The sequence below is a fragment of the Hevea brasiliensis genome, chromosome 4, assembly GCF_030052815.1.
Source record: "Hevea brasiliensis isolate MT/VB/25A 57/8 chromosome 4, ASM3005281v1, whole genome shotgun sequence".
NCBI classification, from domain to species: domain Eukaryota; kingdom Viridiplantae; phylum Streptophyta; class Magnoliopsida; order Malpighiales; family Euphorbiaceae; genus Hevea; species Hevea brasiliensis.
The window spans coordinates 26,987,396-27,001,978 of NC_079496.1; the positions used below are offsets into that span (position 1 = coordinate 26,987,396).

General features: G+C 32.7%; 1 protein-coding gene across 1 annotated transcript; it reads right to left on the bottom strand.

Annotated features, from left to right (window-relative positions):
* Positions 1 to 997: 997 nt before the first annotated feature.
* Positions 998 to 13,487, bottom strand: LOC131179276 (histone deacetylase 19-like). The gene is made up of 8 exons (XM_058145658.1): positions 13,329 to 13,487; positions 12,286 to 12,866; positions 5,938 to 6,378; positions 5,550 to 5,780; positions 5,096 to 5,166; positions 4,924 to 4,981; positions 1,372 to 1,443; positions 998 to 1,284 (listed from the first exon to the last, which is right to left on the bottom strand). Exons 2-8 carry the CDS (start codon positions 12,811 to 12,813, stop codon positions 1,186 to 1,188), a joined length of 1,500 nt encoding a protein of 499 aa, XP_058001641.1. The 5' UTR covers positions 12,814 to 12,866; positions 13,329 to 13,487; the 3' UTR covers positions 998 to 1,185.
* Between the last annotated feature and the right edge of the window lie 1,096 nt (positions 13,488 to 14,583).

Here is a 14,583-nt window from a genome sequence, read left to right on the forward strand (position 1 = left end):
GTGGCTAGCTTAGCCCCCAACCACTTGAGGCATCCCATCGGCTTGCAGAGAAGCCATTTTATTTTGTGAAAGGGAAGGGTTCACCAACATTATGCCTCTTTCAACGCAGTGATCACATTCTTCTTATTGTGGTACTCCACTCACCTTCATTCCATTGTTGAAGTGAGTAGACCGAGCCACTGGGCTGATTTTGATTCGAACCAGAATCGAGATTGTGAACCTCCATAGTTTAGGTTTCGGTCAGGATTCAGTTCGCTTTAAGTCCAAATCAAACGGTTCAAAATAATTTTCGTATATATTTTTTTAATTTTTAAATAAAAAAGAAGTTGTTCAACTCTGAACCATCCAATTTGATTCTGATTCAATTTTAGTCTAGTTCATTTACGATTTAAAGTCAAAGACAGGTTTGACTGATTCCAGTGTTATTTAAACCAGTCCGGTTCTGGTTCTGAACCAGCCCTTAACCGAGTCTAGAAATGGGGGGCTAGGATGAGGCAAAAGAAGTAGCGGGCGAGAGCGGTTCTAATGGCGGTGATGGTTACTATTGGTACAGCATAAGAGTTCGTAGAGAGAGACACAGGAGAAAAGAGGGTTACTGCTATTGTTTAGCGTTAACAGAGACTTTGTTGTGAATACAACATGGAACTTTGTTGTTTTCACTTAGGGTGCCTGTTCTTGCATTCCCCTTGACGAAAGGATACAATTAGGATTAGCCCACACAAATTGTCCAACTGAACGCCGGCAGTACTGTGATGACCATTTTGACACTCGAAACGGTACCTAAACCTTAAATCTTAATTTAGTTGAAATCATCCCTTCATAAATCTCTTTCCTTCCCTACTCCTATCATTAAGTTATCACATTTCATACAAGAGCATTTAATTCTCTACGTTAAACATGATCAAACCATGTGTGTTACATGCACTCTTTCAGATGTGATTATCGAAAAATATTAATAATCCTCAGTTTTTAAATTGGAGCAATGAGAACCTGAAGCTATTTAAATCATTTTTTGAGATTCACTCAAGTTTTCACAATATGAATACAACTTGTTCCTTTAAACAATCCATAATTGGAAACAAAATCATTTAGGTTTTCATAGCTTGTACAAGTTTAGAGACTCACCCACAAACTCAACAATGCCTAGTTGCTTACATAAACAATTTGGCTGATTTGGATTTGTACTTATGATTTGGTGAACACTTGATCAGATGTCTTGCTCAAATTTTCCTGTTCAACCTTTAAACTTGATTCATCAATTTGCATTGGACCCACATCTAAAGCCTGCATGCAAGATTATCAGAAAACTCATCTTAAAGAATCTGCATTTCCATGAGTGGAAATTGAGCGAGTGCTTTTAAAGAACTTTACCTTAGCACCAGCGGTCTCATCTGTAGTTGTTTCAAAGCCTCTAGCATGCTCAGCAATTCCTTTCTGACTCTCCTGAAGTGAACAAAACTAAAATTATTATGGCATAATATAATACATTGCAAATGTGGAAAATCCAGTGATGGTCCATAAATCTTAATGTTTAAACATTTATTGAATACAGATGCAGAAGGTACACTGAAGATGTCAGCCAGAGACAGTATTGTCTAATATAAGGTGCATCACATTAAACTCATTTAAAAAAGTGTCTTTAACAGACAATATTATTGCATTACAACAGAACAACCATATGCAAGAAAAGAATTCAATTGAATTCTTATAAAATCATGTTTGATTTCTATTTCTTCAAAAATGAAAATTTTTTAATTAAAAAGAAAAGAATTGAATTCTTTCATTCCAAACATGAAAATTAATAAAAAAGAAATTAATTGAATTGAATTTTTATAAAATTCTAGATTCCAAACAGGGGGATAAAGAATTTAAAATAGAGAAGAGTGATGGGCCTACTCCAGATGCTACTTACAAAGTGTTATTTTATACAGCTGACAGTTCATCAGTGGAATTATCCTGTCAGGTTGCTGCTTGCTCCAATTCTCAAATAAAATCATGTTATAGACAACCATGTTCGTCATTTTGTATGTCAGTTTCAAAAAATCAAGTTAAAAAGTAGGATGGGATTTTCTTTTCCAGAGAAAAATGGATATACCCCTTGTTTGAAAACTAAAATTTCACAAGAATTCAGTTTAACTGATTTCTTTTTGGTCAACTCTCAGATTTACAACTCAACTCAACTAAGCCTTTATCCCAAAAATTTGGGGTCAGCTATATGGATTCGCTTTCTCCACTCTGAACGATTTTGGGTTAAATCCTCAGAAATGTGTAATGCTTCTAAGTCATGTTATACTACTCTCCTCCAAATCAATTTAGGTCTACCCCTTTTTTTCTTTCTATCCTCTAACCTAATGTGCTCTACTTGTCTAACTGGAGCCTCCATATGTCTACGTTTCACATAACCAAACCACCTCAATCTCCCTTCTCTCAACTTATCTTCAATTGACACCACTCCTACCTTTTCTCTAATACTCTTATTACGGACTTTATCTAGTCTAGTATGGCCACTCATCCACCTTAACATTCTCATCTCTGAAACTCTTATCTTAGATGCATACGACTCTTTCAGTGCCCAACACTCATTACCATATAACATAGCCGGTCATATGGCTGTATGGTAAAATTTTCCTTTTAATTTATTAGGAATCTTACGATCACATAAAACTCCCGTGGCACGTCTCCACTTCAACCATCCGGCTTTAAACTCTCAGATTTACAAATGAAAAAATTTAATTCTTTTTAAATTAAAAAAAATAAATTTTAAAAGAAATAGAAATCAAGCATGATTGTGCAATAATTCAATTAAATTCTTTCTGCCATAATGATTATATAAAGTAGTTTTTTCTTGGTGCAACAATGGTAGCAGTGCAAACATAATCTGGTTTATTATTAGTGCCACATCAGGATATAGCAACTGAAATGCACTGGATTGATTCTAGTGAATCCCAACATAATGTTTAATAATATTTAATCTTTTCAAGCAAAGTTAATAATGTTTAATATATATTTATATATATAGAAGTAGCTTAAAGTCAAAAGTCATAAGGTACCCATTACTTATGACTTTTGTCCTCATTTTAACAAGCACAACTAGGCCTGGCCACAATCCGGTTCAGACCGTAAACGGGATTGAGACTGGTCTGAGTCAAACCCATATCGGACCCGCTCAACGGTTCTGGCCCTTGAGCCCCAGATAGGGACAGTGGGAGGGGCGGGCTGGTTTGGTTACGGTTCCCCCTCCCGTGAGCCAGCCCAAAATTGGCCAGTTCAAACCGGCAGTTAAATCCAATTCCCATTCGATTTAAAATTTTTCAATTTTTTTAAATATTTTTGCTAGATTATATAGATTATTTTGAGCATCTTTAATTCTTGGACCATTTTTTCTATGAATTTTTGAATTTAATTAGCGTATTTTAGATTTTTAGGTGTCAATTTTAAAATTCTATTTTTTTAACATTTTTCCTAGATTATGTATATGATTGTATCTTCAAATTTTGGACTGTTCTCAAATAAGATTCGCAATAATTTTTCTGAATTTTTTAAGTTAAATAACATATTTAGATTTTTAGGTTTAATATGAAATTTTTAAAATTCTGATTTTTTAAAATATTTTTCTAGATCATGTAGATAATTGTAAGCATCTTTAATTCTTCAACAATTCTCAAATAAGGTGCACAATATTTTCTATGAATTTAAGAAATTAATTAGCATATTTTAGATTTTTAGTTTTATTAAAGTTTAATGAATTCAAAAATATACTCTTTTGTGCCTAAGGTGTAGAAATACCAAAAAAATAAATTCTTTTTAATTGGTGAATTTTAAAAAATTTTATTATTCTTATTATTATATTGTTTGAGAAAATAATTTATATAAGAATGAGTTTTTCTCCTTAAAGGAAATGAGAATATTATTTGTTAAAATGCTATATTTATTCATATACATTATGCGAGATATGTTGGCTTGAAAATTGAAACTTCCATAGATTTCTTAAATTATTTATAAGAAATTATTTGTGTTTTAAATAAATGAAATTGGGAATTAAGATGGAAGAATATTAGAACTAAATAAGAGAATTTTTTTGTTGGTTTAAACTGGATAGTGTTAGGATTTTATTGGAATATAATTCATGTGAATTGAGATATAAAGAAGGATTTGTTAAATTTCTTGGAAATGAAATTATTTTATGGAACATGATTTGGACGAATTAATGGATAGTCGGTTTAATCATCATTAGAAATCAGAATATGACGTTGTTTAATTAAAAATGAATGTTGATCTTTTATTTGTAATTTTATTAAATTTAAATTTTTTCAAGAATGTTGACTTAAAATTCATACCGAACTGGCCTGGAAACGTCTAGAACCGAACTGAACTGAGGCCCAACGGAACCGTAACCATCTAAAACTTGAACCAAAACTGCTTTAAAACCAGACTAGAATCAGCCTGAAAGCATAATTGAATAGGAACCGGTTCAAACTGTCTGAATCCGGGCCGGTTCCTTTTCAAGCCTCCAAGCATCAAGAAACTGGCAGTTCCAACTAGGAAAAAGCCCTTAGCCAGGTCTAATCACAACACTCAATTACATATCTTTTTTTAATCGTTTTAAAAAATTTACTTTTAAACACTTAAAATAAGTAAAAAGTTAAAAAGTAGCAAAACCAAACACTCTCATAGTTGGACATGGTAAAAGTGAAAACAGCGATAAGACAAAGACAGTGCACCCTCTTCTAGCTATATTAAAGAGAGCTCAATTCTTGAGAGTATATTATCCAAATTGTTCTTACTCACCCAGAGCATTTCTAGAAACTAAAATATCCATATGCCTACATCCTAAAATTAGAATATTGACCAAAAAAAAAAAAAGAAGAAAAGAGGTGATCAGTTGAAGTTTCTATAGCAAAAGACACTCAGAACAGAGCATACCAGATCTTTCGGCTCAGCCTCAACTAATTCTTTCTTCACTCTGCTTGGTAAAGACTTGCTGCATATAATGTAAGTTAGAAAACATCAGACATGAAAAGAAGGGGAAAGTTTTATTTCTTTTTTTTTTTTTTTTTTTTTTTCAGAAGAGGGAGGAGGGAACAAAATAAAATACCGCTCATCATCAACATCCATGTCATAATCCATATCCCATCTCTCATCTCCATCATCCTGATCTTCATCCACCTGACACAATCAACCACAAAAGATGAAGTTCATTACCAATAAGCTATAATGGATTAGTAACAAGTTAACCTAGTCTATCATGAATTAGCAAGAAACCGGAGTTAAATTGGAATACAAGAAGCTAAAATATAAATGGATGTTTGGTAAATTGTAACAAAGCATGATGGAATGGAATAAATTCATCATAAGATGCTATCACAGCTTCAGAAGATATCAAATATACATTTAAGTTAAGATGAATTTAGAAGAAATGCATATACTCAAGAAACTAGTTTAAAACACAAATAATCATGCAACATAACTAAAAATAATAATACATTGACAGAACAATCAATAACAAGAAAATTGAAAAACCACAACTTACATAGGTAGCAAATACATACCTCTGGGAGCTCAGTATTGGGTGGTCTTTCCTGAAATTGGACACTGGGTGCATGTTGAAGCTTCAAGAGATTATCAAGAAGCTTGGATCGTATATCATCCAGCAATTGACGCGAATTCTTATTCTCCATATTACTAGGAGCAACATGGAGGGTATAGTCAGGACCAAAGTATTCATAATACTCATGCTGTGGCATCTTGTTATCAACTTCCATTCCAAGTGCAACTCCTGTCTGCCTCACACAATATTTATTAACAAAAGAAGGTACCCAGTTTAAAAGAAAACATTAAATGCAATTACTTCAATATGCATATAAGATATTCAAGAAATTTCTCCTCAATTTGCAATACGTAAATGAATAAAAATTATTTACAGAAAGAAAAATGTACCTCATAGCACCAGCAGCGAGCAACATTCCGAATGGTATAACCACCACCACCCAATAGCAATAATGGGACATTGAAAGATCTCATGAATTTCACACACTCTGCATGGCCCTTGATTGAAAGATTGAAGCATCCTAATCTATCCCCAGATAACGAGTCAGCGCCACATTGAAGAACCACAGCACCAGGCTTAAAGAATTCCATTACTTTTCCAATTATTGGTTTAAAAAGGAAATGATAGCTCTCATCGTCTATTCCATCATCCAATGGAACATTAAGGGAATAGTATTTCCCTTTCCCATATCCAACATCACGTACATCCCCTGTACCTGGAAAATAATCTCCAAATTTGTGAAATGAAACAGTCATGACCCTATCAGTGGTGTAAAATGCCTCCTCCACACCATCACCATGGTGAATGTCAATATCCACATAAAGAACACGCTGCAAGACAGAAAAAGAAACAATGAAGAGTGTAATCTGATTGTATGACTGGATGTCAGGATCTTAACATACTACAAATCATAGTTGTTAGGTATGATTCTTCACTCTCAAATGATTTGAAGTCAGCATGCATGTCAAAATCAATGAGAATCACAGACATATCTACCTTTCATAATTTAAGTTGTACAATTTGATTTAGTTTTGCAGTTCTTACAATTCAAAAGCTATGTGGACAATTTTCCCTTGTTCATCAACTATTTCAAGTTTCAACCATATTCTGTAATCTCCTGCCCATCTCTTCCTCCTTAGTCTCCAATTATCTCTCTCTCTCTCTCTCTCTCTCTCTCTCTCTCTCTCTCTGCCCCCATCCCAATCGGAAATATATACACATTTAAGGACAAAGAAATGAAGCAACTATGTGCTTCAAAAGTCTAAAGCTACAAACTGTATCTATCAACATATATGACAAACAAACACAGAAAACGAAGAAGAACATCAACTTCCCAGCAATGCATGACATGATAAATTCATTTTCAATCTCATACTTATAAAAAGCATTTCAAGAAGATATCTTAGATCAGGTGAACAATAAGCCCTAAGATTCTAAAATTACCTTCATCAAATCATCACCTTAAAATTGTCATCCACCATTCTATATCAGATTAAACCTAGAGCAGATGAACTAATCCAACCTAGTGTTAGTAGTATACCCTAGAGCATATCATTTAGTATGTATCTTGTACATGTTTTTATTAATAAAAGGCATTTCCACTTTTCCGTTTACATAATATATTTATGTGTAATAGAAAATGTCCATTGATATTTTGTTAGAAATTATATTCTTAAGTTGTTAAGAATATGAGTGATAGTATTTCTAGTACAAAGTATCATAAATAGGTTCACAATCGAGGATACTTCATAATAAGGACATGACTTATCCATAAAGATTGTATTTATGTTTGTTCCCAAGTTATTTATATGAGATATAAATAAGATGGAATGGTAAGTCTCATGCCATATGACAAACATGATAGGCACTTATAAATGATAAGTAGGCCGAACCAGTGAAACTTATAACAAACACATGGAGTTTACTCTTGTCAATGCATTGTCATAAATCATATCAGTGCATATAATCTTTAGACCTGAGATAGCACAGTTATCTTGTATATAGGTGATTTGAGTTTGATATTGTTTTCATACTTGTACTGTGTATGGGTATATGAGCATGTGTTGGCTCCTACTAGTTATATATGGAGGTAGGTGTTGATCAAGATGGAATCTATCCCTCTAAGTAAATAGAGATAAAATCCTATGTTCATTTTATTATTCTTGATGTTTCAAGTTCCTGGCCAGGACAGATAGATTTATTCAGAAAAGAGTTTCTGATGAGAAAATCTTTTAATCAAGAATTAGAATTAAAAGAGAACATAATATTCATAGCAAATGGGATTTGACATAAACCATGACTCCAGCTTGAGTTGGAATTTTGTAACAGAGAGATTCTAGCGCATGGTAACATATGATTATAGGTTCATTTAAGGTAAACCTTATTACTAATTGGGTAACCATGGCATGCTATGCTAGGTGTTAACCATGGTCTATGAGGTGCATCAAATGATTTAGATAAATCATTTATGGTAAAAAAGAGTTCTGATGATATTAAGAGTTGATATCATGTCTCATTGCCAATTAGTGATGAGCCTAATAAGTCACACACATATACAAATTATCACCTAATTAAATATGATTTAATTAATTAATTAAAAAGTTTAATTGATTAATTAAATAGGTTTGGTTTGCAATTAGATTGCAAAGTCCCTAGCATGGCTTGAAACCAAATCTAAATTATTGGATGTATAGTATACGTTAAATTTATATTTAAAGTGTTTAAATATAAATTTAATTAATGAGAAATTAATTAATAAAGATTATTAATTAATTGATTTATATTTGATATAAATTGATTAGAAGAAGAGAAATAATTATTTTTTATTGAGAACTCAAAATTAAGACACAGGGGCATTTTGATCATTTCACAGAGTGACATGTGACACCATGAGATGGTGACACATGGCATTACACATAAGCTTGCCAAATTGTTTTTAATCATGTAAGATGATTAAAATTAAGATTAAATATAGGTTTGACACTTGGCACAATGTGATTGGGTCAATTAAACCTAGAACCAATCAGAGGGTGACATGTGGCAAGAGTTTAATGTGTTAACCTAGCTATATAAATGTTGTTATGAAGAGAAAAAATACAACCAGCAGCTACTCCTCCTTTGTGCCGCCACTTTGAAGCTCTCCCTCTCTTCTTATTCATCTCTCATCTATTCCAAGAGATTAGCAAACAATCTCTTAAATTAAAATACTAGAAATCGTTTCTAGTGTTCTGTTTACATCTTTAATCTCTTAAAAGGCAGAACTTGATTTTCTAATTAATAGAAAAAGCTTTAGAAGCTGTTCAAGGACTGCCATAGGTGTTCTTGGTGTGAACAAGCTAGAGGGACAACATCTGGTGTCCTGAAGATGCATCTGAAAGGTATAAATACACTGCAATGCATCAAGAGGTTAGTGTATTTGTTCTTGATTTAATCTAGGGTTCTAAAATTAATCTGATTAATTTTAAAATCTTAAATAGCAAATACAGATCCAAAAACATATTAAAAGTATTTTAATATGTTGTTTATCATTGAAATCAAATAGATAAAAATAAATCTTGCATGATATATGTGACCCTAGGTGAAAATTTTTTGAATTCAATGGTATAAACTTATGTTTTTCACGCTTCCGCTCCTTCAATTGGTATCAGAGCCACTATATTTGCCATTTAGATTGTTGATTATATGATTTAATTGTATGTTTTGATCATGAGATGATTTATCTATTGCTGCTTGCAATGGATGTGTGGCGGCATGCTTGATGAACTCCAACATAGTGCGCATGGTTTGGGTTTCATGGGTGGTGCAAGGTTCATAGGTGGTGCAAGATTTGGCTTTTTAATTCTGCAATTTTTGTATGATCTAAGGCCTATCCCATGACTAATTAAAGTGTTTAATTAGTATATTTAATCACACAATTAAATTTTGATTCAAATCAGAATTTTAAAAATTGTTTGAACGTGATTCAAATCTAAATTTTAAAAGTTGTTTGAATGTGATTCAAATCTGAATTTTTAAAATTGTTTGAATCATATTTAAATATGATTTTTTTAAAGTTGTTTGAATAATATTCAAATCTGAATTTTTAAAAATTGTTTGAATGTGATTTAAATCTGATTTTTAAAAATTATTTGAATGTGATTCAAATATGAATTTTTAAGGTTGTTTGAATGTGATTCAAATCTGAATTTTTAAATTTGTTTGAATCATATTCAAAACTGGATTTTTAAGTTGAATATGAGATATTCAATTTAATTTAAGAATGTATGTTTTATTTAATTGTTAAATAGTGATATGCATGATGGATGATCATGGACTATAAAAGACCAATGTGATTCGATTATTTCTTTTATGTTTCTTTGAAATTGTAAATTAATTAATTTATTTTAATTTATTTTGAGCATGTATTATTAAGGATGTAATAATTTTGAGCTGTAATTTCATTTATTTAAGTTCTTGTAAATTCGCCTTGGTATGCCAATGATTACTATGTAATATTGGATTGCAAGAAGATCAAGGAGGTCAAGAGCATTGGTGGGACCAGTGGGAGGAATTCAAGATCAAGTGTTGATTATGTACTCCTTCAGCAACTCTTGTAAAATGAATGAATGAAATGCATCTAGAAATGCCCTGATTCAATTCTTGGTGGCTCAGAATTGAATCCCTTAGAAAGTCCATGATCATACCATATTTACTGCTTATCTATAAATGCATGAGATGTATGAAAATGTATGCAATTATGATATATGCATACTAAATAGATAATGTGCAAAGTGAGACCTTAATCTATTAAGTTGAAAATGCTATAATTAAAGTAATCATAACATGGGTTCTCCATTGGGGCAATTATTTTATGAAATTTTATATAGTTGCATAAGATGCAATTAATTTAAGAGATTTTCTTAAGAATAATTGTTAAGCATGAGATGTTGTAAATATGTAAATGGTTTGGTGGCCAATATTTGATGTACCTGAGGACATTAAAATTATTTGCATAATTACTGGCTCAATGGGATCAACTTAACTAATGCAAGATAAGTCAATAATGGATGTACCTGAGATTTTGAGCATTAGAGGTTAGGTAAAGGATTAAGCCTCACGTGAGATGTGATGGGCAAGGAGTTGCTCACTTATAGTTTATTGTAATTCCAATAATGGATGTACCTGAGGATGATCAATAGAATTATAAGAATTCAATCACCCATTAGAAATTCATCCAACTAGGATTTCTGTTTTCTACTTTGGAAGTGTAGGATTCGCTAAGTTAGTGGAAGGACCAATTTAATTAAAAGACCATAATCATTTTGGTTAATTACTTGATACATTTAGTAATTAATCTGGTTATTTTCTGCAGTTAATTTTCTGATAATAATGAGCACAGAACAACCATCACCATCCAATATCTTTACAAGCATACTTGATCGCAATAGGTTGACAGGACCTAATCTGTCTGATTGGCTAAGAAATTTGAAACTTGTCCTGAACCTTGAACATATAGGATATGTTCTAGACTCAAATGTTCCTGGTCCCAGAGGCTACTCAAGAGGAACATGAAACTTTGGACAAGTGGAAGGAGCATGATATAAGAACTAAGTGTTACATGCTTGCTTCCATAAGTAATGAGTTACATAAGCAGCATGAGAACATGCAAAGTGCGAGTGAGATCCTCCTTCACCTACAAGAGTTGTATGGTGAGCACAGCAGGAATGCTAGGTATGAGATATCTAGGCAGCTGTTCCGCATGAGAATGTCTGAGGGACAAAATGTTGGGGATCATGTTCATAAGATGATTCGGCTGATTGAGCAGTTGAAACATCTTGATTTCAACATGGATTTCCAACTACAGACGGATTTGATCCTTCAGTCCCTTCATGAGTCTTTTGAGAATTTTGTGACAAATTTCCATATGACTAAACAGGAATGCACTTTAGCTGGTTTACTCAACATGCTGGTTATTACCCAAAAGAATATGCCAGGCATATGGAAATACACTGCAGTGCATCAAGGGATTAGTGTATTTATTCTTGATTTAATCTAGGGTTCTAAAATTAATCTGATTAATTTTAAAATCTTAAATGGCAAATACAGATCCAAAAACATATTAAAAGTGTTTTAATATGTTGTTTATCGTTAAAATCAAATAGATAAAAATAAATCTTGCATGATGCATGTGACCCTAGGTGAAAATTTTTTGAATTCAATGGTATAAACTTGTGTTTTTCACGCTTCCGCTCCTTCACCTGGACTAGTATGAGGAGTTGGATTACTTCATCTTATTATCACCACGACCAAAAACTTAATGTGACTCCAGTCATTAATTATCATCATCAATTTGATGGCGATATCAACAATGATGGTAGTGACATGAGTTCTGATAAACTGTTAATGTTTATAGCAACAATAATAACAGTGTCCAAGCATCCTAAACATGACACTAGAGGCACAGAAAGCAAAAAGTAATACTGTTAATAGACTATTGCTTATTGCATTTAGATACTTGACGGTTGATGCTTGTGACCAAAGAAGTAAGTTAACTACAATAATTAACAAAATGAAGGCTACGCTAAAATATATAACAATGCAAGAAGAAGCTCATAAACAGTTATTGTTAATATAAAGAGGATGGGCATTAATAATATACTAATGCAATCAAATATGTTTAAATGAGTTATTAAATGATTTATATTTGCTTATAAAGAGAGAGGGGGTGACACAACCACAAAATAGAATATTAGACAAACCTCATGCTGTTTAAGAAGCTCCAAGATTGCAAGGACAATGTCATTGACATAGCAAAAGCCAGAAGCTTCACACTTCTTAGCATGATGAAGGCCGCCGGCCCAATTGATAGCAATGTCACAAAGACCATGGTTTAATTTGACAGCACCACCAACAGAGCCACCAGCATAAGTTTGGCAAAAAGAGTAGAGGCCATCAAAGACAGGGCAATCTTCACCTACATTAAAGCGCTTGAGCTGCCTGAGCTGGTCCTGCTGGGTTTCAGGGGTAATGCTGCGGAGGAAATATACATAATCATCGGCATGGAAGCGGCATAGATCCCTATCTCGGGCAGGAAAGGGCTTAAGGACCTGCATGTGCTGGAGCAAACCATAGTGGGCAAGAAGAGCATGGGTCATTCGAATGCGATGCGGCTTCATGGGGTGACCTTGCCCATAATAGTAATTGCCCACCTCCGGGTCATAAAAATAGCAAACCTTTCTCTTCACCCCATCAGGACCTGACGGCAAAGAATTGCCTCCAGTCTCCATTTTTACGAATTTTACTATCAGTATTTTCTACCAAAATCACCAATTCTGTACAACTGCATTTTGGAAAAAGTACACAACCCTAGCTAGTGAGATTTCCACGTTTTCTCGTTATGCAAAGAACAAGATACCCACAGGGTTCGAAAAGTCGGGCAAAAAGGAAAAGCCAACGCCCCAGAAAAAGAAATAAATAAATAAATATGAGAATTAAGATCACTTGTTAAAAAAAAATTATGAAAAGGGATCCCATGTATACGAAGAAATCTTAATGCTTCAATACCCTTTCCTTCTCATGTAATTGCAATATAAAAAAGAAGAGAAACTTGTTAAAAATAACCAAAACCCATTCAGCCGATACAAACTCAGAGAAGAATAAAAAAACAGAAAAGCTTAAAATTTGTAGAAGAATTAATCACAATAATCAAAACCCAAATCAGAAAATTGCAAACTTTAGTTTAAAAAGTAAAAGGCAGAGAAAGAGTGAAAATAGAAAGAGAGAGATTGTTGCTTCACTATACCTGTATAAAACAGAAGCTTCAAAAAAAAAAAAAAAAAGACTCCAAGCTCTTCTTCTTTCTTCTTCGTATTCTCCCTTGGCAGTAGCAGAACCATAATAACAATACATGTGTGATATGGATGTTATAGGTACCCGCTTGGGATCTCCATCTCCTGATTTCCAGAGATCGTCTGAAGCAGCCAGCCCATACTCTTCAGTGTATACATTGACGTTCAAGCCCAAAGCAATACTGGCCCAACCAATGATTACCCACAATCACAAAACAAAATATCACCGCTCCTTTCTTTTCTTTTTTAAAAATGAGAATATCACTAATCTTGTTTACATCACAAAAAATATATGGAAAATATAAAATAAATAAGGCTATACATTTTTTTTTTGTAAAAGGTGATATCAACCGTGAAATAAATTAAAGGTTAGTTAAAAAATTGAAAATTGAAAAAATTCTTTTTTCTTACCATTCTTTATTGCTATGAAACCACTTGACATTTTATAGAATAAGCTCATTTCTCTCCATGCCTTCTGAAGACTGACTAGCGGCTTACTAGTATATTTAATAACATTATTGTGATTGTGCAATGATTTACCCTAAAACTCTCTCTCTCTCTCTCCAGTGGCTTACTAGTGTATTAAATAATGGGAAAGTAAACAATAGTGTTATGCAATAGAGGTAATCTATATTTGACATAGTGAATATTTTTATATCTCACTATCAATAAAATTTATTTATTTTTCATTATAAACTATTTCTGTGAGAACAATCAGCTGCTTAACAACTTGAAAATTACATTCATGTAAGACATCAGATATATCAACTATTTGATTGCCTTCTCTAACTTACAGATAAAAAAAGAAAAAGGAACTGAGTAAACTAAACGCAACTTTGCCATATATTCTATGTTCAACTTATGGCATGTGGACATTTATCATTGAATACAGTAAGGGTTGAGAATTCTTCATTGTGATGGATGAAAATTATTTTCCCTAATGCTTTTCTTAAACGTCCCTAATCATAAGATAGTTAACATGGGACATTAATTATTCAGAAAAATTAGCATTTGTTGAGTTCATTTTTTCATAAAGAAAAGTAATGATCTCATAAACTATGAGTACGATGACATTAAACTAATATATGGATGCTTGTTACAAATCAAGTTTATTGGATTAATCCACTTACAAAAATATGAAATTTTATTTATTTGTCTATGAAAATTTCTCTTTGTGATGGTAATGCAAGTGATCTTTAAACTTGAAAT